Source organism: Actinia tenebrosa, unplaced genomic scaffold (assembly GCF_029948245.1).
Source record: "Actinia tenebrosa isolate PJP-AT-01 unplaced genomic scaffold, QUT_ActTen_1.0 PGA_scaffold4__44_contigs__length_22323623, whole genome shotgun sequence".
Classification (NCBI taxonomy): Eukaryota; Metazoa; Cnidaria; class Anthozoa; order Actiniaria; family Actiniidae; genus Actinia; species Actinia tenebrosa.
Window position 1 is genome coordinate 5,739,727 of NW_028292581.1, and position 23,885 is coordinate 5,763,611.

Consider the following 23,885-nt stretch of genomic DNA (forward strand, 5'->3'; position numbering starts at 1 on the left):
GATAACTTTAGGTCTTAGACAAATTATGCAAAAGTCGTTAACGAACTCTTTACATTCTTCGCACTCCATATATAGACTAACATATTTAAGTGCGCTGTTGCCCTCAACCACACTTGGAGTGGGGGTCGTCCGTAGGTGGATTTTTGACGCGGGTCTTACCCCGTGTTGAGATTGCGCTGGAACCCCCATTCCCTATACTACTACTGTCTGTCGGTACCCACCACCTAAGTCAACAAAATCGGGTCCTTAGTTTGGGCCATGGTTCCGACCTTGCCCCTAAGCTATCACGTGATGTCCTTACCGACGCCTCCGGTCCCCTTTGGCTTGGAGTAATCGACATTCACTGGTTCCAATGCGCTGTCATCTTTCCATGAAGGAAAACATGCACGGAAAGCTGCAGTCTCTGCAAACTGTGGCATCACAACGATTCCCAGATTTGGACTTTCGCTAAGCTGCTTCAAGAATCCCTGCGTTAAAAAAATTAATGACAAGAACATTTAATAGAGGTGTACAAATGTGTTGCAAGCGTTTTGGAAAAAATCTTGCATTCAGAATGTGCTCATTCAGTAGTATCCAGCGTGAGATCTCACGAAAATTATCGATTTACCAATTAATTTTGGTAATCAAGGGTAGTGTAGCGGTAGTACACTCGCCTCTCACCTCGGGGGTCTCGGGTTTAAGGCCTGGACTTGACATCACATGCGAGTAGAGTTTGTTAGGTCTGACGTGCCCTGACTTTGACCCGCATCGTTCCAGCTATTCCTTAGGGTATCGTAAAGGCCTTTGTTGCTCCGTTATTCCCTCATGTGCCGAATGATAATGGTAAATTAAAGTGAATTAAGTTAGGCACGCCTTCTGAATCGATATAAGGCCTAGGGCAAACGTCAGAACTTTCCATGCACCGAACTCATTAAAAACAATGGATATCAGGTGGTAATGAGGTGGCATTCTTTGGTGTAATTAAGTTCGGTGCATGGAAAGTTCGACGTTTGCCCTAGGCCTAAGCTCCGAAGTCTCTCCTCATACAATCTCAGTAGTTGAATTAAGTTCGCCAACGGGCCTTACCTTGGCATTTGCCATAGCCTGTGCTCTCTCAGTCGAACTTGCTTTTTTTCCTTTCCATACGTAAACATTCCTTCCAGTAAAGAGAATGAAGCAATCCTACAGAGGTCCAACACAATCAAGCATTGGTAAGGAATGTTGATGGGTTTCCTGTGTTTTTTTAGTCCCTCGGGTTCTGCTCACGCTATCCGATGTTAGTAGATTTTTTATTGAAAGTATTTGTAGATAAAAATTAACCTTTTCCGAATTTGCTCGAGTGACGACCGAAGAAACATTGACTTCAAGTCGGGGTGGGACTTAATAAAATATAGTAATTGTGTGGACACATATCCAATCCCCATGGAACCCTTTTTTCGTATTCAATCAAGCGAATTCGTGAAACGGTCTATTGACTCGCAGCACTTCACTTTCTATTAGAAACGCCTAATATTTCAACTTACGTTGTCATTGAGCAGTTCTTGTCTTGGAGGACCTAGTTCCTTCATTTCGACCCTATCACCCGCATCACAGATCCTAAAAAAATACGAGATACAGCCTTTTAGTCCAAGAGCACAAGGACGTAGAGCACAAGGGGAGAGATCTAATTGTTAAATAGTGAAGTATATATAGCCAGAGTTTTACAGTGCAACTACTGTAACCGGGACGACTTAGACAGTTAGTGTTAGACACTGGAAAAATGATTTGCGGGTCCAAAAAGAATAGTATAAAAAATATAGAGTCCAAGAAATACATTTACTGAAAAATATCTAGACTTTTTTTCTGGACATACTTGTAAAGTTTACTAGCGCGTGCTAGTTTGTCAGCATCTTCATCGCTTCTTGCCTGAAGTCTTCTCAAATTTCCAAAATTGAGCTTAGCAGAGGATGGGAGCTCAAATAGTTTTCGGATTTCATCGCGTTTGTCGTGAGTGTTGAGGTTTTTTTCGTCTGCAAAGAAAAAAGCAGATAAACCATGTAGGATATGTCATCGAGTGGAGCATGTTTTTCATTAGAATACAAGTCAAGCAGTAAGAGTACTAACCAATAATGATAACATGACCTCGTCCTCCTTGTTCATTGTCTCTGATACTGTTTGCCAGGCTAATGGCCTATGATCATCAAGATAAATAGTTAGCAAGCAATACTTAATTGACCTTCGAGTAAAGCCAGACGTGGAAAATTAACACCGGCTTACGAAGTTACCTTTGCTTGTTCATTACGGTTAGATTTTTCCCCCAAAAGGACGAACAATCCTTTTCCTCCATCAAGAACGTAACAGTCATCGGAGTTCAATGATGCTAGTTTGACATCAACCTGTCGATATTAGATTCGATGAATACTGTCAGCGGATATGACGTCATACCCGCGCCAAGCATATTCTCGTTCCCAACGAGTAGGGTCTACAATCTCCGCCATTATTGTTGGCTGAAAATCGAGCGCGCGCCATTAATTATGCTTCGATAATTTTTTATTTTTACTGCTACGTAGAGCACACTTCTAATAACGCACAGTTCTCGACCAATCAGAGCGCGTGTACGTACTATCTAATCAGTACTAGTACAAGGTCTACAATCTCCTCCATTATTGTTGGAACGATTGCTGAAAAGTGAGCGCGCGCCATTAATTATGTTTCGATATTTTTTTGTTTTTACTGCTACGTAGAGCACACTTCTAACGCACAGTTCTCGACCAATCAGAGCGCGTGTACGTACTATCTAATCAGTACTAGTACAAGAGAAGTGTTCTTTCGACAATCACATTCCAAGAGACTTGTTTATTACCTCGACTGCTTGTGCAATTCTTGCTCCTTTGATTTCATACAGCTGGGTTCTGTTAGAGTTGTCCATTTTCTTCAACCTGGATTCGTGACCTCCCTTGGCGTACCTCAGATTTGGTGCTCTCCTTCCGTTGAAAATGGCTTTGAATTCAACACTTTCATTTCCCATTAGCTATAGAAACATTAATTATAAGTAATTATGGAATACTAAAGGTTTCCTACGCACACACAAGCTGTGATATGTAATGTAGTTAACGATCTTGATTTATAAAGATTTCATACACGAGTATAAACTGGCACCTTTAAGTGATTAAGGGGGTAGACCTACTATACCTCTCTGTATTGCACGGCGCCTCCTCCAAGGTATTCATCCAATATGGTGGCAAACATTGCTACGTCCATCTGCTCATCTTGCTGTTGATTAACAAAATTGAATTTAATATAACATGATGAATTCTCAAGTAAGATAATGGGTTTTGCCTGGGAATACAGGATTAGGGTGACTTGCAATTGGATTAGGAATCCTTAATATAGGATTACGGTTTATTTTCCTCTCTAGGGGGAAGGGGAGATGCAAGGTATCTACCCCAGGACTGGAAAATAATTCAGGATCCTACTTGGACACTAGTTCTGTGCTATCAAGCAGGTTGACTGGAAAAAATTATAGTGGATCAAAGGATCAATGAAAACCTACCCCTGTGCTCTCACTTCCGATCAAGAAGTGGATGTGAATGACTGGTGTTGTTCCGCTTTTCTTCGTATAGCACTTTAAAAATAATAATAAGATTTATGTTATGATGAATAATACCAATCCCTGAAAATGGGCCCTAATTGTTTTTGGTTAAAGAAGCATTTATTTCACAATTTTGAAACCAAACCAACCTACAGAACGACACTTGAAAAGATAAAATTGTCAATACAATATCTACACCTACTTGCAAGAACGTTGACATACGAATATAGAACATTAGTGATTTAGTGGGATAGGAATTACATTAAAAACAAAAGAAGATCACTGAAGCTGAACATTTTCTTTTGTCTTTTAATATATTCCTTTCTCACTAAATTACTAATGTTCTAATATCGTATGACAACGTTCTTGCAAGTAGGTGCATACACTCTTGAATTAAGAATAAAGAGATGTCTTTTTGCGTTTCTTTAAAAATGAAGTTGAAATATTTGCTTAATCTGATTTTCAGATGTTTTCCGAATTACCGGTTAAAAAAAACCCAGTTTAACCATATATACAGAGCCATACTCGTGTCAGTATTTCATCTAATCCAACGATTAACAGGTATATAGAAGCGTAACGTTCCTGATTTAATGCTTTTACTCACGTTATAAATAACGTAGCAATCACCCTTGTAGAACTTGCCATATTCTTTTTCAGGAACACGTTCCATGTTTCCTCTCTGTTCGGATTTAAAAAGAAACGAATGAGTAGGAAACAAATGAGAAATTTACAAAGCCATTTCCTTGAACAATCAATGACGTGTATATTACTACGGTATGTTGAGATTATCACGTGTGCTTGATATCTTTTTTATTCAGGAGTTTCGAATACGAGTGATGAAGAAGATATCAGACTCAACATCTGCTAATTTGTTTATTACACATTAATGCTCAATTCAAAATACCATAGTTTTCATATCCCCCATAATGCTTTGCTTTCAAAAAATCATTCTTCAATCACATATCATGGGCTTCGGAAGGGGTGGGACAGGGGGACCTATTGGAAACCTATTTTTATGTCCTCCAAATGAAGGTGCATTGCGACGTACTGCAAGGGGTCTATTGTCAATCAAAATGGCGGCTAGACGTAACATGCACGAATAAACACGGCCGAATTCTCCCCAGTCCCCCATTCATTTTGCATATGGAAAAAACATACGTTGTCTCGCCAGATGATCAGAGCAGTTTTGCCCTTCACGGAATCAACATCAGCTTTCATGTCAGGATCAAGACCTGCCATCTTGGGTTTGATTTTGAAGTGTCTGAAAAAGGGAAAAACAATTTAGTGTGTATCTTGAAACAATTTTGAATAAATATTCATTACACTTTAGTTAAAACTGAAAAACTATTAAACTCGAACTTTTGGAAATGAAACACGAATGAAAAAGTGAAATCAAGATATTAGATTGACAAAGAATATGATTTTATTTCCTCGCAAAATTGAAATGTCGCGAAACATGCGACCTCCGAAATCGCGAAATAGGACGTTTGCCCTGATGGCGTCATTGACCTCTAATACCAGACTCCCTTGCACACTTTTTTTTGTTCAGTTTCTTAGCACCAATATTGTCTTTCTATTCTTACCAGGAATGAATGCAAATTTAAATAAAGAAAATTCCCAAAGCATTTTGGTAGTGGGAATCATAAAAAAAGCCATCATGCAAACGTCCTATTAACATTTCCTGCAATAAGGTGGTACTCGTTACTGTTAAAGAACTAGATCTATCTCAATGCATCGTTTAAGAATCAGAATGCAGGAAAGTTGTTCGTACCCTGTTCTTTAGAGAGGATAGCAAACCTCTCGCTTTTCGATAGCTTTTGTATCTGAAGAATTGTTTTGCATTCAAAGATATTCGAACAATTTAAAATACACAGGTCAGTGAGATTGGGTGGTGTGATTTATGACGTCATTAACCTCATTATGTATGCAATTTTCCAAGAATTCAGCCAAGGTATTTAAGTTTTACCCGATTAACAGAAAGACACCTAGAATGAATAATTTCCAGTGAAAGTTTGTTTTTGATGATAAAAACATTAAATTGGACCTGCCATTTTGAAAAAAAAAAAAAAAAAAAAAAAAAAAAGGAAAAAAAAAACAAGAAGAAGAAGAAGAAAAAAAAAGTATAAATTGAACCAGATCGTCCACAAAGTTCTTTTGTACGTAGGGTACAAGCATTCCCAAGCATTGCGAGCATTCCCAAGAGAGTTAAAAGACAATAGCATGGCGGCCATTTTGGTGTTAATGGATGTTAATGAGAAATCTTTTGTTAAATGGCACCAACGCTCCTCCGAGAGGCCGCGATGACGTAACGTGCAATCGAAGAATTATGATCAAGCCAATTATAATATAATCAAACTATGTGTTTTCCCAAGCTTGAAATTTTACTAGAACAATCCATGAACTATAACCTCCGTGACGTTATCACTACACTTTCTTTTTCTGACAGCTACTCGATGTTCCAATATTAACTAATATTGAAGGCATATCAAAGTTACTTATGATTAACTGAGCTATAATTTCCCAAAGAGCAAGAGATTGGGAGAACTATAAGCATTTGAACATTCTCTTTAACGAACAATTTATCTCTTCCCAACCACCCACCGTTTAATTCTTTAGGATAAATTGGCATTAAATGATTTTAATTGGCAATCTTTAGAAATTCGAATCCACGGTGTTTTAATTCAGTACATTTTTCCTTTCAAGCCTACGCGTTTCCAGATATTTCTAAAATCATGAGCGAGGCTCGAATTCTTTATTTAAAAAAATCTACAGGTTGTTTTGATCCACCGACTCGCTTAGTTTATAGACGAATTCTGATTAGACAATGTCAAACTTGTTTACAACTTCTAACAGCTCACATCGTATTAATTTCGCAGATGACTACAGAATTATAAAGAAAAGGAATCTGTCTAATACTGATGGAATAGACGAAGCAGAAATTGAAACCCGAGTTTATGCACGGAATGTTGCGGAACACGCGATTAAGTAAAAAAAAATTTTTTTTAAAATAAAAATAATGATAAAAAGAGAAAACTGAATTAATACGAATTGATTAAATTGAATACTAATTCGTAGAAATTGCCATTTCTTCAAACATGAATTTTTTTTAACTTCTCAAAAACAATCGATATTTCAATCACAAGAAATGAACTTAAAATCAATACAATATCATCAATTATTAACTAATAAACACATTTGTTGTCTCTATTATATAAATGTTCTAAATAGAAAGGTCGCGAGACACTTGACGATCCATGTTGCGGCTTTACTTTCAAGCTTCAATATCCTTAATAGTAATGACAGTCAGTCTTATGTGCAATAAGACGTCTACATTAAAGTATTTATTGAGATCTCTAAGAATTCAGCATTAAATAAATCGTACAAGTATGGTATTCAGATTGTACAAAACCTTAAATAACTTTGAAAACTTGAACGAATCGATCTTTGAAATGCAAAAATAATAATTTTGGCTGAACAATAATCAAATAATTTAGTAACGCCTAAGATTCCTTTTAGGCTATTTAGACTATTCATTACAAACGAAAAGGTTTATAAAAATCCAGCATTACCAGTATTTCACACCTCCTAAAATTATTTTTCAATTGATTAATATTGAATACCTCTGTTCCGAATGCGGGACAATCTACAATAAGAAAAAAAATAATAAAATAAACAAACTAGCTAAATTTCTTGTTCAGATTAAACATCTCGTAGATGCAACGCAGGTTATCAAAATCTAGAACCATCATTTTCGAGTAGTTCTAAAGTAGTATTGAGCAAATCTTTTTAAAACAATACACTTAAACTAATCGTTTTTTCTTCATGCTTCAAAGAGCAACACACCTATATCTTATTTTAATTCAAAAACTTTCGTATTTCGACCCATTTACTCGATAAAAAAGTTGTAAGCTGAGAGAAAATCTTTGATAAACCAATGCATGGGCTTGTTTTGAATATCATTAAGACCTTAGAACTCTCATAAAATATGGAAAACTTTGTCTTTGACTAATTAGAAAACCATAAAAGCTCCAGGAATATAAAGTTCGTCGTTCTAACTCAGAAGAAAATAATAATAATTTCGACGACGGTAAACACAAAACCAATGCCAAATAAAACACTTAGACAAACTTTAAAATAAATATTTACAATATTTGAGCACAAAGTAGTCGACGTCTGAAAATATATATTATATTTCCTCTAGTTTGAAGCTGTTGTGTTCCGAGCAAGTCATAATAAATATTAGTAGGGAAATCTTAAATCAATTTGAGCATTTCTTAATATTATGCATTTATTTCGCAGTAGTCTTACCTTTAGGAAGTGTTAAAAATGGTATCGAACGAAAGAAAATCCCTCCAAACAAGTTTTGTCAACTGCTCGAAGACACCCAAGTGAATTTTGGGAGTTTGTTGTGTGTTTTAAAGCCTTATCCGGGATATTTCTGTCGTGTGGGCGTTGACAGCCGTCAGGCAAACCATCACGTCATTTAATAATACTTTATTCAAAAAAATGCAGATTACATATTTTGAAAAGGAAGACATTGAGGTTAGCCCTATATAAGTCCCCTAAATTTGGAATTATTATGTTTAATTTGTATGTGTTATATATAAAAGTCTACATTCTCTAACCGAATCGTAATCGGTTTTAACAAATAAACAAATTGGCCAACAGAATTTTCGAGGTAGGTACAATCTTTCAGGTCGTTTTGCCGTGCGATTTCGACGATAACTGTTTTTGCTTGTTGTTTTGGTATCTTATACAAAATGCAAATAAAAATCTTATTCAATTAATCGAATACTCTGTCACGCAACGCATAACGTGACAAGTTCACATTCTAATAAATCGAAAGGTGAATATAAAATTTCCCATTTTTTTTTACAGGATTAGGAAAACTGGTCGATATCCTAAATGGTAAAAAGAACTTCATAAGATATATATAGCTTAAATGTAATTACTCCTTCTAGTTTGTTTATAGACACCCTCTTCGAAAATTGTCTCAAAAGTTGTCAAAAGTTACTGAAGATTGTTCAAAATCTTGTAGTTTTTATCCACTGATCTAGCAGTAGTAAGTAGGATTCTAGTTCAGAGGAAAAGCTTCCAAAATTGACCAATAAAGAAAGAAGTGATTCTTGTAAATCTTTTGATTTTTTTTCCAATATGGAATTTTAACACGGTTGACGTAAAAATGGAATACAGATCAATTCACAAGTTTGTCTTCCATGGTTGATCAAATCCGAACGAATCATCGCTCTTGAATATTCTATTTACTTGGTTATCATTCCACTCATCCTTCCAAGTGGAAAACGAAGCCTTATGCACGAATAAGCAGTGATTGAGCTTTTCCTTATATGGTTTCGATTTGAGTGGGACTGAAATCGCAAACAAAAACAGAATTAAAACAACCACTTGATTGCGGATCCTGCTGATTCCATGAGTAAAAAACGGTTTGATCGCTTCTTCTTGCTTTAGAGCTATAATCTATATCGTATCCTCAATCATATTCTAATAGATTCTAATGCTGTGTTTCTCAATACACACTAGTTTTACAACCTAATGATCCGAGTTATAAAAGTTTTAGATTTACACTGCATCGATTGGTTATCTTTTTGATTGTTTCAGATTTACCTAAGGATTCCCACGCTTTGTCAAAACACCCTTGGGCAATCCAAAAAGCTATAGAGCGTTTTCACGTGACGTCACAGCGGCCATTATGGGGTACCAAAACAATACATTTTCTATCCTTCGGGAATTGAAATCTATTTTTATGCAAATACTGTGCAGAACGTTTCTATTGTTTATGGCTGCCTTCCGTCTCAAGTGAAAACGCTCCGTTAGGGATTTTTACCGATTCTTAGAACTCAGCGGTTACTGAAATGTCGTCATCAGTTTCTCATTTCGACTCTTACCAGAATGCTTTGCTGGTGAAAATTCCTATGACGTACCATACAATTTTTTAACTCTTGTAAATTGGACTTGAAACGACGCCTTTCCAGTGTCGCAAATCGCGTTGCATTGTGGGACTGTTTCATGGGACACTTAATGTTTCTCATATGGCATCTTTTTCGCTTGTTGACTGTGAAAAGGAAACCTGGACTGTCGTATTTTTTCTAATTTCGGCTTTTGTTTCTTGAACCATGCATAAAATTTAAACTGACTGATGAATCGTCCATAATGTAAGGCATCTACAACTCTGGAAACTAATATAAACTTGGGCCGCGAAAGTTATGGAATACTTTATTTGAAAGAGCGAAAGGCTTTTTTTTTTAAGTGAAAATTTAGCTTATCGACGGTAGACAACTGCTTCTCAACTGCACTTCAGGCTCGCAAGTTAAAGAGAATTTTTACGGAAAGAATTATGCGTATTTTAAATCGTGAATAAGAAGGAATACGATAACCTAGTTTTGACCAAAATATTAGTAGTAGTTCGAAGTCTTATTTGAGTTTTGAATATGCTTCCGAACCTCGTACCTCGTAAAGCATGTTCCCGAAGGTAAATCGAAATCAGACAAAGCAGTCAACTTACATAGAATCCGGACCAGCTGAGCCGTTCGTCATACTCCCATGCAATCCATTCTGCACAGGATGGGAAGCCACTGTACCGTTCTGCATCGTTAAGGGAATCAGCAACGTGTGCACAGGAAACCGACGACCAAGACCAGGCTATAACCAGCAGGATGAACTCCTCTAAAGCGTTAGCACGTAAACCGTAGGTGTAGTGCACTTCTCGAAAGGTTCGGCAAATATATATCAATCGTAGTTAAGTCCTTAGGGATTTCAGACATCATGTGCATGTCAGTATGTCCGCATTGTATCGAAGGTGAGAGCTAAAAAAGCCTGAACTAATGTAAAAAGACAAAAAGTCGCATGATCTATAGGCATTTTTCTAACAAAAAAGCTCTACCGTACTCAAGAGTTGTAGGAAGAAAAATGTTGAGCTCTCTCTCCTGAAGAAATAGACCCTTTCAAAATTGGTTGTGAGGCTAAAGGGAAGCTGAATTATTACAAATTACACTGCCTAAAAACTCCATCAAGGAAAACTATGTTTTCTTTTGTGATTGTGTACATGATTACTACCGAGACTTTTTTCGTGAAAATTTGGTATTTTCATCAAATAGCTATGATCTAATTGTGTATGAGGTGACCGACGCCCAATTTAACCCATGAAACAAACGACTGACAGTCAAAATAAAACAAAAGAAAAAATTGAATTAGTGTCTGCTACTAAGGTATGTGTGCAATGTCTAATGTTTTCTATTGTTTCATCAGTGCTCAGATCTAGTTGTACAACTACGGGAGCCCCCCTCTACAAATGACCGGCCCTTTCATAGATTTTCGTTGAAAATTTGGGACGAAATAGCAGAAGCTAATAATTGTACCTAAAGTCGAGCAAAGCACTCAGCACTTTATAGAGAACAAACACTATAAGTGTGTAACATAAATACCACTAAATACTGCTAAATTATGCTAATTCTATTGTTTCCTATTGTTTAACTAGCACTATTTACTACTAAATAGTGCAAAGTGTTGCACACTTTTAGTGTTTGTACTCTTTATCTAAATGTAGAATTGTATCTTGGTCTCCCTGTGGTTTTGCATAGTAACCAAGCCTTTCTATTCAATATGGCCGCCGGCGTCATGTTTTATTTGTTGTTTTGAAAGAAATCACTTTTCACACTTTCATAGACGGAAAGGAAACCATTTGACGCCAAAAACATGCCTAGGAAGGTATAGTAAAGTTTATTCTGTGTTTATCAATTTTTATTCGTGTTATTTTAGTACTGTTGATTTTAAATGTTTTAGTATGTTTCCAAAGTAAAAACACATGTTTGTCAGAACTGCTTGAATTGGATTGTATCCTTTAAGATCTGTTTCCCCGCTTCTTCTACTATAATCACTTCCAGTCGTCGGGGTTTATGACTTTCTTTAATTAAACTATACCCATAGAGATCTTTAGAAATTTAATTAGACGAAGCCAAGCACCCGAAAACGTGATGTGTTCATATTTCTGGGTCGATGAAATGTCAAAGGCCCATTGTATTTAGATGATTAGATAGTTAAGCTTATTTCCTATCCCTTGATAGGAAACCCTTAATAGCCTTAATATTTGTTTAAATTCTTGATATTGTTTTGAAAATTAAGAAACGTGGACCAAAGCCAAAAGGTGAGGTGGAAAAAAGTAAAGATAAAGACAATGAAAGTGGAGAAAATGAGCAGGAGAAAGCTAAAGCAAGCAATCCTGTAACAAATGACAAGCCAGACAAAGAAGAACCAGTGAAAATACCCTTTCCAATTAAAAGACCTCGAGGCAGGCCAAGTAAAAAGTGGCAAGAACAGCTTGCGTTGGCTATTGCAGAAGGAAGGGCAGTACCGTTTGAAAAGAAACCTAAGGTATCAATCATTCATCATCTTTTACTATTATAACCAACAGGGTCTGGTCATATGAAGAGTGCAGAGGTTCGATGGTAAATTAAGGAAATTCTGATGGATTTTATCAACTTTGACTGTAAGAGAAGGACTGAAACTGAGATTTCAGTAAGAGAAATTCCATTCAAATCATTTGATTCAGAAATTCAGGATAACCTCCAGAAGTTATCCACAATTTTTTAATGTTTTTTTTGAAGATGGCCATACCTGTACCATTATCATTCTGTCCAAAATCCAAAAAAAAATTTTTGTAAAGTATTATTATAATAAATAATTGGTAAGCACCTCTAAATTAACTGAACTACTCAACCAAGGTAGGTGGGGTGGTGGACAAAAATATTAAATACCTGACCTATTAAAGCATTTGATTTAACTCGTATAGAAAAAGAAAGATGCAGTAAAAGAAAAGAAAGAAAAAGGTGCCAAGAAGGACAAAAAAGAAAACAAAGCACCTAAAACACCTAAAAAAGATAAAAAAGAAAAAGAAGAAATACCAGAAACCAAGCCTCAAACGCCGAGTCCCCAAGCAGCCAAAACAACAGAAAAAGAACCAGCATCAAGTCAAGAACCAGTTGAAACAGTCCAACCTACACCAAAAAAGAAACCAAGTATCAGCTATTTAGAAATTCTTCAAGCAGTTTTGGACAAACTTTATGAATATCGATGGCCGCAAGATGACACTGGAGAATATTATTTATTGGAACAGCAACTTAGTGATTTCCTTGGGGTCTCAATACAAGCCAAACACCAAGGTATTTATATATTTAAACTGAATATTAATGGTTAGCCATGATGGGTCTTTAATTCTTAGTTAGAATTATTTGTACTACTGTAAGCAGATAAGTGATATCAATTGTTTAACATGGCTTTGCCGACTGCAACCAAGTGTAATTTAATCAAATTTCATGTATACATTATATAATTTTTTGATAAAAAACAATGTAATCATACTGTATTTAGGTTGAACCTAAAATGAAATTTGTGATCCCCCGATATAGTATCTAAACCTTAACCTCCTAATATCTCAGCCTTTAATTATCCTTGTCATTCATGATGAGAATATTAAATAAGAATTAAAACTCATTATTCCAGCTAGATAATGGTTGATGGGTTTTTTATAGCGAACAGTTCAAATCCCCTACAAAACAATACTCTAGTTTTGAGTTCTGGGTTGCTCAGGTGTACCTCGATTTTGTAAAGAATATTCACATGTTCCATTAAACATCTGTGAAATTTCAAAGTGTTTGTATTGTTGAAGTTGTGCATTCTTTACTTTACCGTTGGTTTATTTTGTGAATATTTAGACACTGAAATAAGGTTAACCCTGATGAGTAAATGAGTATGTAATCAAGGAACACATAGAAATTTGACAAATTCAAAAACCGTCTATTAACTCTTCATCACATCAAAGAATATCCATCCAGGGGGGTTCCCATAGTCTGGAACAGCTTGTCAGCAAAACAAAATGAAAATGTAATATAGCCATTCATACTGCATGCTCCTGGAACTTAGACAATTTTTTTTGAAACAGGTGTACCAGTCTTCAAGTCCTACATACATGTAACTAGTAATGCTTTTAATACTAATAAATAATTTTTTTTTCATTGCTTTACATGCATGTACTGTATGGTTTTAATTTTGTTAATTTTTCTATTTCCAGATCTAGAATTTCATACTCTAGAAGAAGAAGAAAAAAATTTTCTGAAGGAAAAGAAGATTATTAGTGATGGCCAACAAAATATAGGTATTGTATTATTGAATTGTGACTTTATTTCAGTTGACAGTTAAAATGACCTCTGGGCTAATCAAAGTCAGGGCATGGCTAACCCACAGATCCAACCTTTGAAATGACCTCTGCGCCAATCAAGGTCAGGGAATGGCTAACCCATAGATCCAACCCTGAAATGACCTCTGGGCTGATCTAAGTCAGGGAATGGCTAATTCATAGATTGAACCCTGAAACAGCCTCTGGGCTGATCTAAGTCAGGGCACGGCTAACTCACAGACTGAACCCTGAAACAATCTCTGGGCTGATCAAGGTCAGGGCATGGTTAACCCACAGATCCAACCTTTGAAACGACCTCTGCGCCAATCAAGGTCAGGGCATGGCTAACCCACAGATCTAACCTTTGAAATGACCTCTGCACCGATCAAGGTCAGGGCATGGCTAACTGGCACCTTGGTAAATTCATATGGAAATGTTATTCAATGTATTGTTTGTTCTGATTTTAATCTAATTATTTACCACAGATTTGTTGGCTGTCAAAACTGATGATGCTACTCTTCTTGTCAATGAACATTATCCTAATAAGTACCAGGTAAACTGATCTCTTTTTAGTGTTTACTGTACTTCAAAGTTAACTTATTGCAGCAATTAAATCATTTATTATAACTTTATTTTTTTTATTTAGGATTTTCTTCAGTTGGCTCACAAAAGAGAAAAATATAATCTTCTCAAAAAGATTGAAGATGAAAAGGTTAGTTTAAATTAACGCAGACCTAGAACAGCTTTTCCACAACACGGTACACCGAAAGTGCCAATAGCATGGAAGAAATGTGAATCTGAGAAAATTGAGTGTAGGTGTACTGTACTGTTCAATGACCCCTACTCCATGCCCACCCTAAATAACTCCACCCCTTTGGGTAATGACAAATGTTCCATAACCTCTCAATATTTACAGCACAGCACTCAAAAGTTAATGACCACATTTAATATATTTGCATACTTCTACAGTCTGTATGTATTCGTATACTTCTATGCACTGGCTTTTTGCTTCCAAACAAGCATTTACATGCCTTATTTGATAAAATCAGCCAGCTTCATTTCTTTTGCTCATTTCTTTGGGGATACTTTGCAAATGTTGTTTTGAACTACTTTTCAACCATACTTCATCAGTCTTCTTCAGGCCAGCTTCGCATCAAAAAGTGCCAGTTTAATGTACAAAAGCTTGTGCATAAATGCATTAAATGTGGTAATACTTTTGCATGTTGAGTTGTAAATGTTTCATTCAAACTTATATTTTGGATACATGATTAAATGCACCTTAACTTAATTTCTTGATTTTCTTTAGACCGTCAAAGAAAGCAAGAAGATTCCTAATCCTCTTAAAAGAGCACTCAAAGATGCCGTAGAGTTTAATGCTCAGTTAGCACTACAGAGGAGAGAAGAGAGATGCTCATATTTTGATATGCAGACACAGGTTAATATTAACTGAGACTAACTGTTTCTAGTTGCTATTACTTTTTGGGGTTTGTCATTATCGTTTGAATACTAATGAAAAGGACTTTATTGGGTATTAAGGTACATGCAGGTGATGTGTATGTGTATGTGTATGTTCACTCCAGTAGTCCCTTTCACAGTTCCCAGCACCATCTTGAAAGGTAGCTCTGCCTTTTCATTGAAGCGAGACAAACGGTGAGCTTGTAATGATAGAGACCTGTGAATAATTATTGTCCAAAGGTGTTAAAAAAGGTCTCTATCATTGCAAGTTCACTGTTCGCCCTCCTTCAATGCAAAGGCACGACTACCTTTCAAGATTGTGCTGGGAACTGTGAAAGGGCCTATTGGACCAAAGGCTTATGAATCATTCATGAGGTTTTTAAACTATGTTAATTTAAAATTTGTCTGAAATTCAGATTATCCATTATCCTGTGAACAAGACATCCAAACTGCCCAATCACATGACCGTTCCAAGCAAGTACCCTGTGGCCTTACTACCAGGACAGTTCCAGGAATTTTACAAAAGGTTGGTTATGATCTGTATTACCAGTCATCTGGTCATTTGAGAAGATCAAACATTGGTCAAATAGAGGTCATTTACATGTATGTGTTGTTTTCAAAATTTATCTACTGGTATACACCTACAGTATTTCAAAAAACATCATCGGTCCGAGATCAGAGACGAAATATAATGTTTGTGCTTTTATGTTTTCTGAATAAAATATAAAAAATCATATTTCTAACTCAAAATACATGCCTCATATTCCAATCTAAAAGAAAACTATGTTGCTCAGCTGTGAATACATATATCAAAGTTTGAAGCATGTTACAGTACTCACCCTCAGATTTCAGTTCTTCAACAGTCAACATTTATTAAAATAGATGTACAGCCTGAGTAGCCCCAATCTTCCCTGATTCCACAAGGAATGCCTGGATATATGCAGACTAACTACTGTAGTATATAACCATCCATACATGGTTCATTTTCTTTCTTTGGGAGTGTCTAAGGAGATTATATTTTCTACATAAAATCAAAGGCTTTGGAGAGTAAAATCACATAGATGGAGTCCTATGCACTGTTGTGTGACTATTTTCAGCGACTACACTGTACACAGTTCAATGTATCATTGTTGTTTATTTTTAGTTATTCTCCATCCATGCTGAGAAGTTTTCCACTTGGTACAGTGATTGACAGCTCCAGACACAATCAAATGTTTGATTCAAGAAGCTCATTGACTGGAGGTTCTTCAGACAGTTCAGGGGTATGTGTCCCCCATTTCAGACCGTGTGTCACTCTCCTGAGATTATGATTCTTTGTTTGAGTTATATCCATATTCATGTGTCTTCTCATGCACAACTATTAAACAAAGAAAAGGTACTCAAGGGAATGACAGATAGTTTGGGCTTGATCCAGCACACTCACCAATATTGAAAACCAATATCAAAGGGACGTAAAAAACCCACTGAGGACGTAAAGAAACCCTGACAGTGACCATCCTCAATGCCTACACCTCATACTAACCACCTCTCGTGTTTGTAAATTACATTTTAAAACCAATCTGAAATTCACAACTCAATGTAAAGCCCCTTTGATTATATCCATATAGAAATAGTGCACAATATAAATTATGAATCATTCATTCGTCCATCCATTCATTCATTCATTTATTCCTTCATTCTTTCACAATTGATACTAAAAATCAAACCTAAGAACCCAGACTAGTGCACTACCACCACACCACCCTTGATTCCTGCTCACCTGTGATGCTGAGTCCAGGAATCAAATCTGAGGCCATTAAGGTGAGAGGCAAATGCCCTAGTACTACTGACACCACCTTGATTTGAAGGGGACATTGGGATTTGCGGTTTCTGACAATTTTTGATGCAGTTTTGCTGAAAAGTTTATCTTTGACTTCGGTTTCCTCCAAGTCTTGATTTGACAGTTTTTGGACTGCAGTTTTCAGTAAAATCCAGTTATCTTTGTTAGTATTTTGGTTTACTTGCTTTTCCTTTTTTTTAGTTTTCTTTTATAAACCTTGGCCCATCATAATTTTATAACTTCGTATTGACATTTTAGGGATCATCATCCTCATCATCATCTGGAGATGATGACAGTGATGATGATGACAGCAGTGATAGCAAGGCTAGTGATGATGAAGAAATGAATGAAGAAGAAGAGGAAGAAGTCAGTGAACCACCAGCAAAGAGAAGAGCACTTGGTTACAAGGTAAGAGAGTGACCCGCAAGTGCGACCGCAATTGCGACCCGCAAAGTTTGATGTCTCGTTCACGAACTAGCATTTCAATGACCATCAATCAAAGAACTGCAATAAGAAGAAAAGATTGAGGGAGATTTTGGACTGAATAAAATATTTTAATCCTCTAATCCTCTAAGACATCACATTGTGTTTTGGGTGACAAACATGTATAACTCTGCCCACAAATACAAAGGAACATGGTCCTGAGTTTGAAACAGTCCTTTATTTATTCACATCTTTTATGGAAATCAAGTTTGTTAGGTGTCTACCTTAATTAGGGGTATCTCTGGGTTCTCTGGTTTTCCTCCTTCTGTAAAACCAACTGTAAAAAAATTCCAAATTCCAATTCTACCTTAGACCAGTCCGGTGATTTTTCAACTTGTCAGAGTGAAAAGTGAGCCTTGGACTGGATTAATTGCGCTTGCCCTGACTGTGATCAGCCCAGAGGTTGTTTCAGGGTCATGTTCAAGGTCACAACAGGGATTAAACGGCTAACTTTTATTGGATATAACTGTGATGATTGAATTATTTCAGCCACCACACAGACCAGATGCACTCTGTGGTATATGTCTAAAGGGAAGTGAATCCAACAAGAAAGGCTTCATGGAAGAGCTTATTCACTGCTCACAGTGTGAGAACAGTGGTAAGTAATCAGATTTATTACACATTTAGGTTCAATATTAGTGTAATAAACCCCTGCATAAGAACCATATCAGTGAAGTGATATAAAATCACTTCACGGTAAACTGGAAATCGTGAGTTTTGTTAATTTGTATTGACCCTAAATGTGTAATAAACAAATTATTATATGTTAAGAGCGTGATTTATACATGTAGTTGACTTTCCTTTCTGGGGCTTGATTCCTTTCCTTGGCAATCTCGTGAGAGTAGAGTTTGCTAGGCAATCCCTTGCAATATTGATTGAAGGGGTTCTATGAATTCTGTGTACTCTATTCAAGGTTCTTATTTAGACGGTCTACAGTGTATAATGAGGAAACACCACCTAAATGTATGTATTTGTTTCTGTTTTCCTCTGCACAGGTCACCCATCTTGCCTTGACATGAGTCCACAGTTGGTGAAGGTCATCATTACCTACCCATGGCAATGCATGGAGTGTAAGACATGTACCCAATGCCGCGATCCTTTTGATGAGGTCAGAAATGCAAACTAGTCCCTAAAAAATCAAAATGAAGCTCACAACTGATAATGTGTTCGCATATTTTTGTCTTGCTGTCTTCACTCAGATTTCAGATCTGAGATCAGTTAAGACAATCCTGCAATGCTGATTGAATGATGGCCAAGAAAAAAGTATGGAAATACAATATTGGTGGTCATAATTTAAGGCATGTTGCTGTAGTAGATAATTTTGCATGTTCTCTTATATAAACAGGGTAACAATCAGCTCCTAACAACATATATCCTTAATATTTGATATTAATTATCCATTCTTCCTGTATTTAAGTTTCTTTTTTGTGGTTTACAGGATAAGATGTTATTCTGTGATGAGTGTGATAGAGGATATCACAGCTTCTGTGTTGGTCTAAAGCAGATTCCCGTTGGTATGTTATTCCTCTAGGGTACTACAGTAACAATCAAACCTGCATTTTGATAGGCCATTAAATAGAAGGACATAATCAATCCAATGTTACTGGATGCCAAAAACCTTGGACAACTTTGGCAGGGTTACTAATGCCATACCACTTCCCCTCCCCCCCCCCCCCCCCCCCCCCCCATACAATATTTCCAATTTCAAGGGACTTTAGGCTGAAATGATTTGTTATCAAAGTGATATATCATCAATTATTGACTGTTTAATGCAAATGGCTTATTGCCCCAGGGCATGATGACTGGCCAAATTAGTTTTAGCTTAGTCATACCTCATTTATGGCTAAACGTTACTGGTCAAAATGACCAGCAAGGCAAAAATTGGACCAGACAAGTCCCAGTTGTAGCTGGACATTGTCCAATGTCTGGCCGTTATTTAAAGCCCTGTGCCACATAATAAAGTACCTCTTTTGTTAGGTTAGGTTTTGTTTAATTGTTTGGAAGACCAATCCATTGTCATTTTAATCCTATGTATTGTTTGTTAAACCAAACATGAAACTTGTTGCAAATGGTACAGGTTGGCTCTCACTACTTAGTAAGGATTCTTTTTTCTCATTGTTTTCCACATTTTTTTCATTCTCATTGTTTTCCACTTTCTGACAGGACGATGGACATGTGAGCTGTGTGGAGTGTGTGCTTCTTGTCTTCGTCGCACTCCAGGTGAAGGCCCTAATTCCAGGTGGAAAAGTGAGGTAAGTGAGAAGACTAGTTGATTCCACTAAGCATTACGTATAACAACTGTTAATGGTTGTCATTTCTGTATACCCTTTCGATGAATCATGGCACACCCTAAAAGTGAATAGGGTGAGGGGGCTAGTTTCAGAAATATACAGTAACAGTCTAGTATGCATAAGACTACAGAGGGCTCCATAGTCTCCTATTGTCATAATGATTGGAATTTGAACTGTGCATTGACAGCCCTCGGTCCTACTCCTGGTCTACTCCATTAGAAAGTGTCCCTGCTTTGCTTTCACTTTACCCCTCTCCACCTACTGTAGGTGGGTGCCACCACATTGTGGGGGATTGCTGTACTTTCACAAACAGTTATGTTTGAGCACACGTTTAAGAACAAAATCGTTTTGTGTTATCGAGAATTTAATGGACAAAATAATATATAGCACCTTTAATCAAATCAATCCCCATGTACTTATACTCCAATATTATTACTATTTGTTATTCTCAGTATACCAAACCAAGAGATAAATCCGAGCCTCAGTTTCTACAGACACTATGTTCACCTTGCTCCAGGTTGGTACATGCGCAATATTTCTACTTACAATAATGAGTGGAATGACTAATGATTTATTCACACAATATCGTACCCTCATCTGCAGGCCTTTATCACCACTCATTTATTATCCATCGTCAGGGGCAGATCCAGAAATTTGCAGGAGGGTGTCCAAAATGAAAAAAAGTGACAATATAGCGACATCATCAATAATCCTGATCTGACATATTTAATTTTTTCTTAGATTTAGTTTTAGATTTAATCTTATGCGATTTAATCTTGAGTCAGACTAAAGATTCAAGATACAGAAATCATAAATAAATGAAAAAGACATATGTACCAAAAAACCCAGGCTGCTTGGGGGAGGGGGGAGGGGGGTGGGGGTGTCCAATGAACCAAAGGACACCCCCTGGATCTGCCCCTGAATGTTTTATAGAACACTTTCAGTGCCCTTTGAAACTGACATGTTAACTTAAAAGGTTTAATTGTTTCATTTTTTATTCTACTGACGACAGGTTGTTCAGGAGTGGTAACTTCTGTCCAGTATGTCTAAAAGTTTATCGTAATGATGAGTCAGACCTTCCCATGGTTTGCTGTGATGAGTGTGATCGATGGGTACATACCGGTAAGATAATGTCATATGAAATAAACCTGCTTATGATGTTCTGTATCTGAGGTACATGAACTGTATTATCAAAATAGAAGGTCTTTTATTTCAATTTACTAAGAATCTGTTAATGGCTGGGAGGTGGTGATGTTCATATTTTTGTTTAGGGGGGTGGGCTAGTATTTTTTTCTGGTAACATTTTGGAGATAAACGCCATGATAAAACTAAAGGGAATCATCTCATAATTACATCTCATTTACATTAATGTTTTTTAATTCTACGGGTTAGGGCACACAAAAATGTGGTTCGCAAAAGGGAGGAGCCCTACTAAAGGAGTTGTTTTAAATCTCTCAATCCACATACCCTGTATCACATCAACCCTGTTTACAGTCATCATGCCTCCTCTCCATCTAGTCCCCAAACATCATTTATTTAAATATAACACATACAAATCAGGGAGCATGATGAATGGTGGCTAGATTGGGAAGGGGCGTGATGGTTAGGGGCTAGATGGAGAGGGGTCATTGTGACCAGTTACCCCTCGAAGCTAAATTTTGAATATTTTCCTCATTTTCAATTATTTTTGCCCTCAGATTGTGATGACATAGATGATAAAAGTTATGCAGAACTATCAAAGGAAAAGACAAAGTATAGATGCATTTTATGCCGAGGGGAAAAAGAAGAACGCATGGATTCATTTGCCAGGAAAAACCGTGACCATGAAGTTAGTCAGGATGATTAAACCAGCTAGAAGAAGACAAAAAATTCATCTTCATCTTCTTTCTTGAGGGGCATCGTTTGGACACCTTTAACCAATGAATTAACCTAACTTGTAGTTTAGGGAAATCTCCTTTTTCGTTTATTGAGGTTGATTTTCCACAAGTGCAACTTAGGCTTAACAATAGGCTTTGTAACAGAAATTTCACTGACAGAAAAAATTATAAAACTTTTATCCTTTCCACCATAAATCATTCAATTTGCTGAAATTAAGGAAGTTTGAACTATTTGAACCAGCAACAATTTAAAAAACTGCTTTTATTATTGTTTTATTTTTAAGACTGTTGTAGGTTTTCAAAACAAACAAAATGTATTATAATACAGACATACGCTATTTTTAATTCAGCTGCTTATCACTCTTTGTAAGAAGTATCTAAACATCTAAAGATTAGAAACATTAAAAAACATTTATGTAAGTTTTTGTTGAGTTTCAACTGTTGATGGAAATGCAATAGAAAAGCTTACTTCTATCATCCATTTGAGTGTTAGGACTCTGACCAGAACTAATAGAGAGTTTTAGATCGACTTTTTTTCCTCCCCGCAAACGGCAAACGTGACCACGTTTTCATAGTTTTCCTGTATTTTACTTTACCTTTTACAAACCTTCTCACCAAGCGCAAATACTCTTTTGTTTTTCTACTACTTGGACTTTTTTGCGATTCTTTTTCAGTAATTTAAAAGAATTTTTTAATGGTCAACTGACGTTTCACGTTTGCCGTGAACGTGAATCTAAAACTCTCGAATAGCTCGGGGGTGACGTCCTCAGGGGTGGATCTAGGGGAAAAGCAGCGAGGGATGCGCAACCCTCTAAATGAGCTGATATCTACTGTATCATTGGTGCTAGCGTTTGTAATTAATGTCCTGATTATAAAATGTGCACCCCTTCCAGATGTGGCCACGTTAAGGTTTGTTCTAAGAATGTTAACTTCGTGGATTAGATTTGATTTCTTGTAAATGTAAGGGAAGGTTTTCTAAGCTAGCGTAAGTATTAAAGGGAATGGAGAAAGGATTTGTTGATGAGAATTACAATTCGTCTTTCTTTGCAGCCTCTTCAGCACATTCTCTATCTTCGCCAACTTCTCCCTCTCCCTCCTTTGGAGTAACGAAACCCGTCTTCACCATAAGGAAAAGACTCCTCTCCTTCACCAACTTCTCTTTCTCCCTCCCCTGGAGGATTTGGGTAGACAGGAATAGGTTACTCAAAAATAGAAAGTTTCACTATCCTATATTCTATTGTGTTGGAAAAAAAGGGAAAAAAAAAAAAAGAAAAAGAAAAAACGGTAAAAAAGGAGCAAAAGCGTGAGTAGGTATAATGTTTAGGTCACCCATCCAAGTGCTAACCCTCCTCAGACGAGCTTGACTCAGTGTCTTGAACGACAACGATTTATCCACTGGACCACGGTTCCAGGTGAATCAGCATAACAATAGCCGTGAAAACAATGCGCCGAATAGACTAGACTTTTTAACATTATACTTTCAACCGATTCCGTGCGTGGCAGAGATGCAAGGGATTAGCCGATATGGTCTGGGGGCCGGCTGGTCTCTCCCCTGATGCTTTGGCTAGAACATTTTCTTGCGTAATTCGTACACCCAAGGGCAGAAGGATTTAATCGCCGTCAGGTCCGAAGTCCATACGCCGCCTCAGCTCTGCGGATGTCTCGGGGGTATGGCAAAGTGGAATCGCTTTTTTAAAAATTTCTTTTGGTGGGTTCGAATCCCGTCTTATCCACATAAATTTTTTCTTTTTTTTAATCCATGTTTTATTAGATTTAAATCTTTAACAATATATAAGGCAATTTTTTAAGTGAAAAAAATATTTATTCCAATTCGGTTGCTTATGAGCCTGTATAAGTTCGATCAGACGTTATCAGTCATAAGCAATATCGATCCGCGAAAAGTAGACCTATGCTTTCTCCTATCTTTCTTGGCAAAGTTTACTAACAAGAAACATTTACTGCATTTGGATCATCATATGCCCGCAAAGGACTATTGGGTGGTGCCGTGAAGACTTCTGGCTACTATTGCACTATTTTGGTGATTTTGACAGAGAACATTGGGATTTTGGATCTTGTTGCGTCAAGATCAAATTCACAAGTAGTGTGACATACATAACGCAAAACTGTTCATTTTATGGCCTAAGAAAGGGCAGAACCTGTAAATATCTTAGTATCATGTAGAGAACACCTTAAGGGAGAAGATCGTCTTAGACAAGTTAAACGA

General features: G+C 36.8%; 2 protein-coding genes across 3 annotated transcripts in view; one reads left to right on the top strand and one right to left on the bottom strand.

Moving 5' to 3' along the window:
- The window catches only part of LOC116296709 (scinderin), a 30,224-nt gene extending 22,208 nt beyond the window's left edge, over positions 1 to 8,016 (bottom strand). The window contains exons 1-13 of one of the 2 annotated variants that reach the window (XM_031704773.2): positions 7,859 to 7,954; positions 7,171 to 7,193; positions 4,709 to 4,811; positions 4,155 to 4,229; positions 3,512 to 3,583; positions 3,151 to 3,231; positions 2,822 to 2,989; positions 2,244 to 2,354; positions 2,083 to 2,149; positions 1,832 to 1,988; positions 1,503 to 1,575; positions 1,066 to 1,161; positions 302 to 467 (exon numbers count right to left, since the gene is read on the bottom strand). In XM_031704773.2, coding sequence (XP_031560633.1) covers positions 302 to 467; positions 1,066 to 1,161; positions 1,503 to 1,575; positions 1,832 to 1,988; positions 2,083 to 2,149; positions 2,244 to 2,354; positions 2,822 to 2,989; positions 3,151 to 3,231; positions 3,512 to 3,583; positions 4,155 to 4,229; positions 4,709 to 4,789 — 1,147 coding nt within the window. In that variant the 5' untranslated portion in view covers positions 4,790 to 4,811; positions 7,171 to 7,193; positions 7,859 to 7,954. Of the gene's footprint in view, positions 1 to 301; positions 468 to 1,065; positions 1,162 to 1,502; positions 1,576 to 1,831; positions 1,989 to 2,082; positions 2,150 to 2,243; positions 2,355 to 2,821; positions 2,990 to 3,150; positions 3,232 to 3,511; positions 3,584 to 4,154; positions 4,230 to 4,708; positions 4,812 to 7,170; positions 7,194 to 7,858 lie in introns of both variants that reach the window. The other variant, XM_031704772.2, reaches the window with a different exon arrangement.
- Positions 8,017 to 11,158: 3,142 nt separating this feature from the next.
- On the top strand, positions 11,159 to 22,027 carry LOC116296729 (PHD finger protein 10). Its single transcript, XM_031704799.2, has 17 exons — positions 11,159 to 11,272; positions 11,687 to 11,935; positions 12,354 to 12,723; positions 13,632 to 13,715; positions 14,222 to 14,289; positions 14,383 to 14,448; positions 15,043 to 15,171; positions 15,608 to 15,717; positions 16,336 to 16,453; positions 17,269 to 17,418; positions 17,983 to 18,091; positions 18,489 to 18,601; positions 18,932 to 19,007; positions 19,657 to 19,745; positions 20,237 to 20,301; positions 20,797 to 20,906; positions 21,482 to 22,027. Exons 1-17 carry the CDS (start codon positions 11,261 to 11,263, stop codon positions 21,628 to 21,630), a joined length of 2,067 nt encoding a protein of 688 aa, XP_031560659.1. The 5' UTR covers positions 11,159 to 11,260; the 3' UTR covers positions 21,631 to 22,027.
- The last annotated feature ends 1,858 nt before the right edge of the window (positions 22,028 to 23,885 follow it).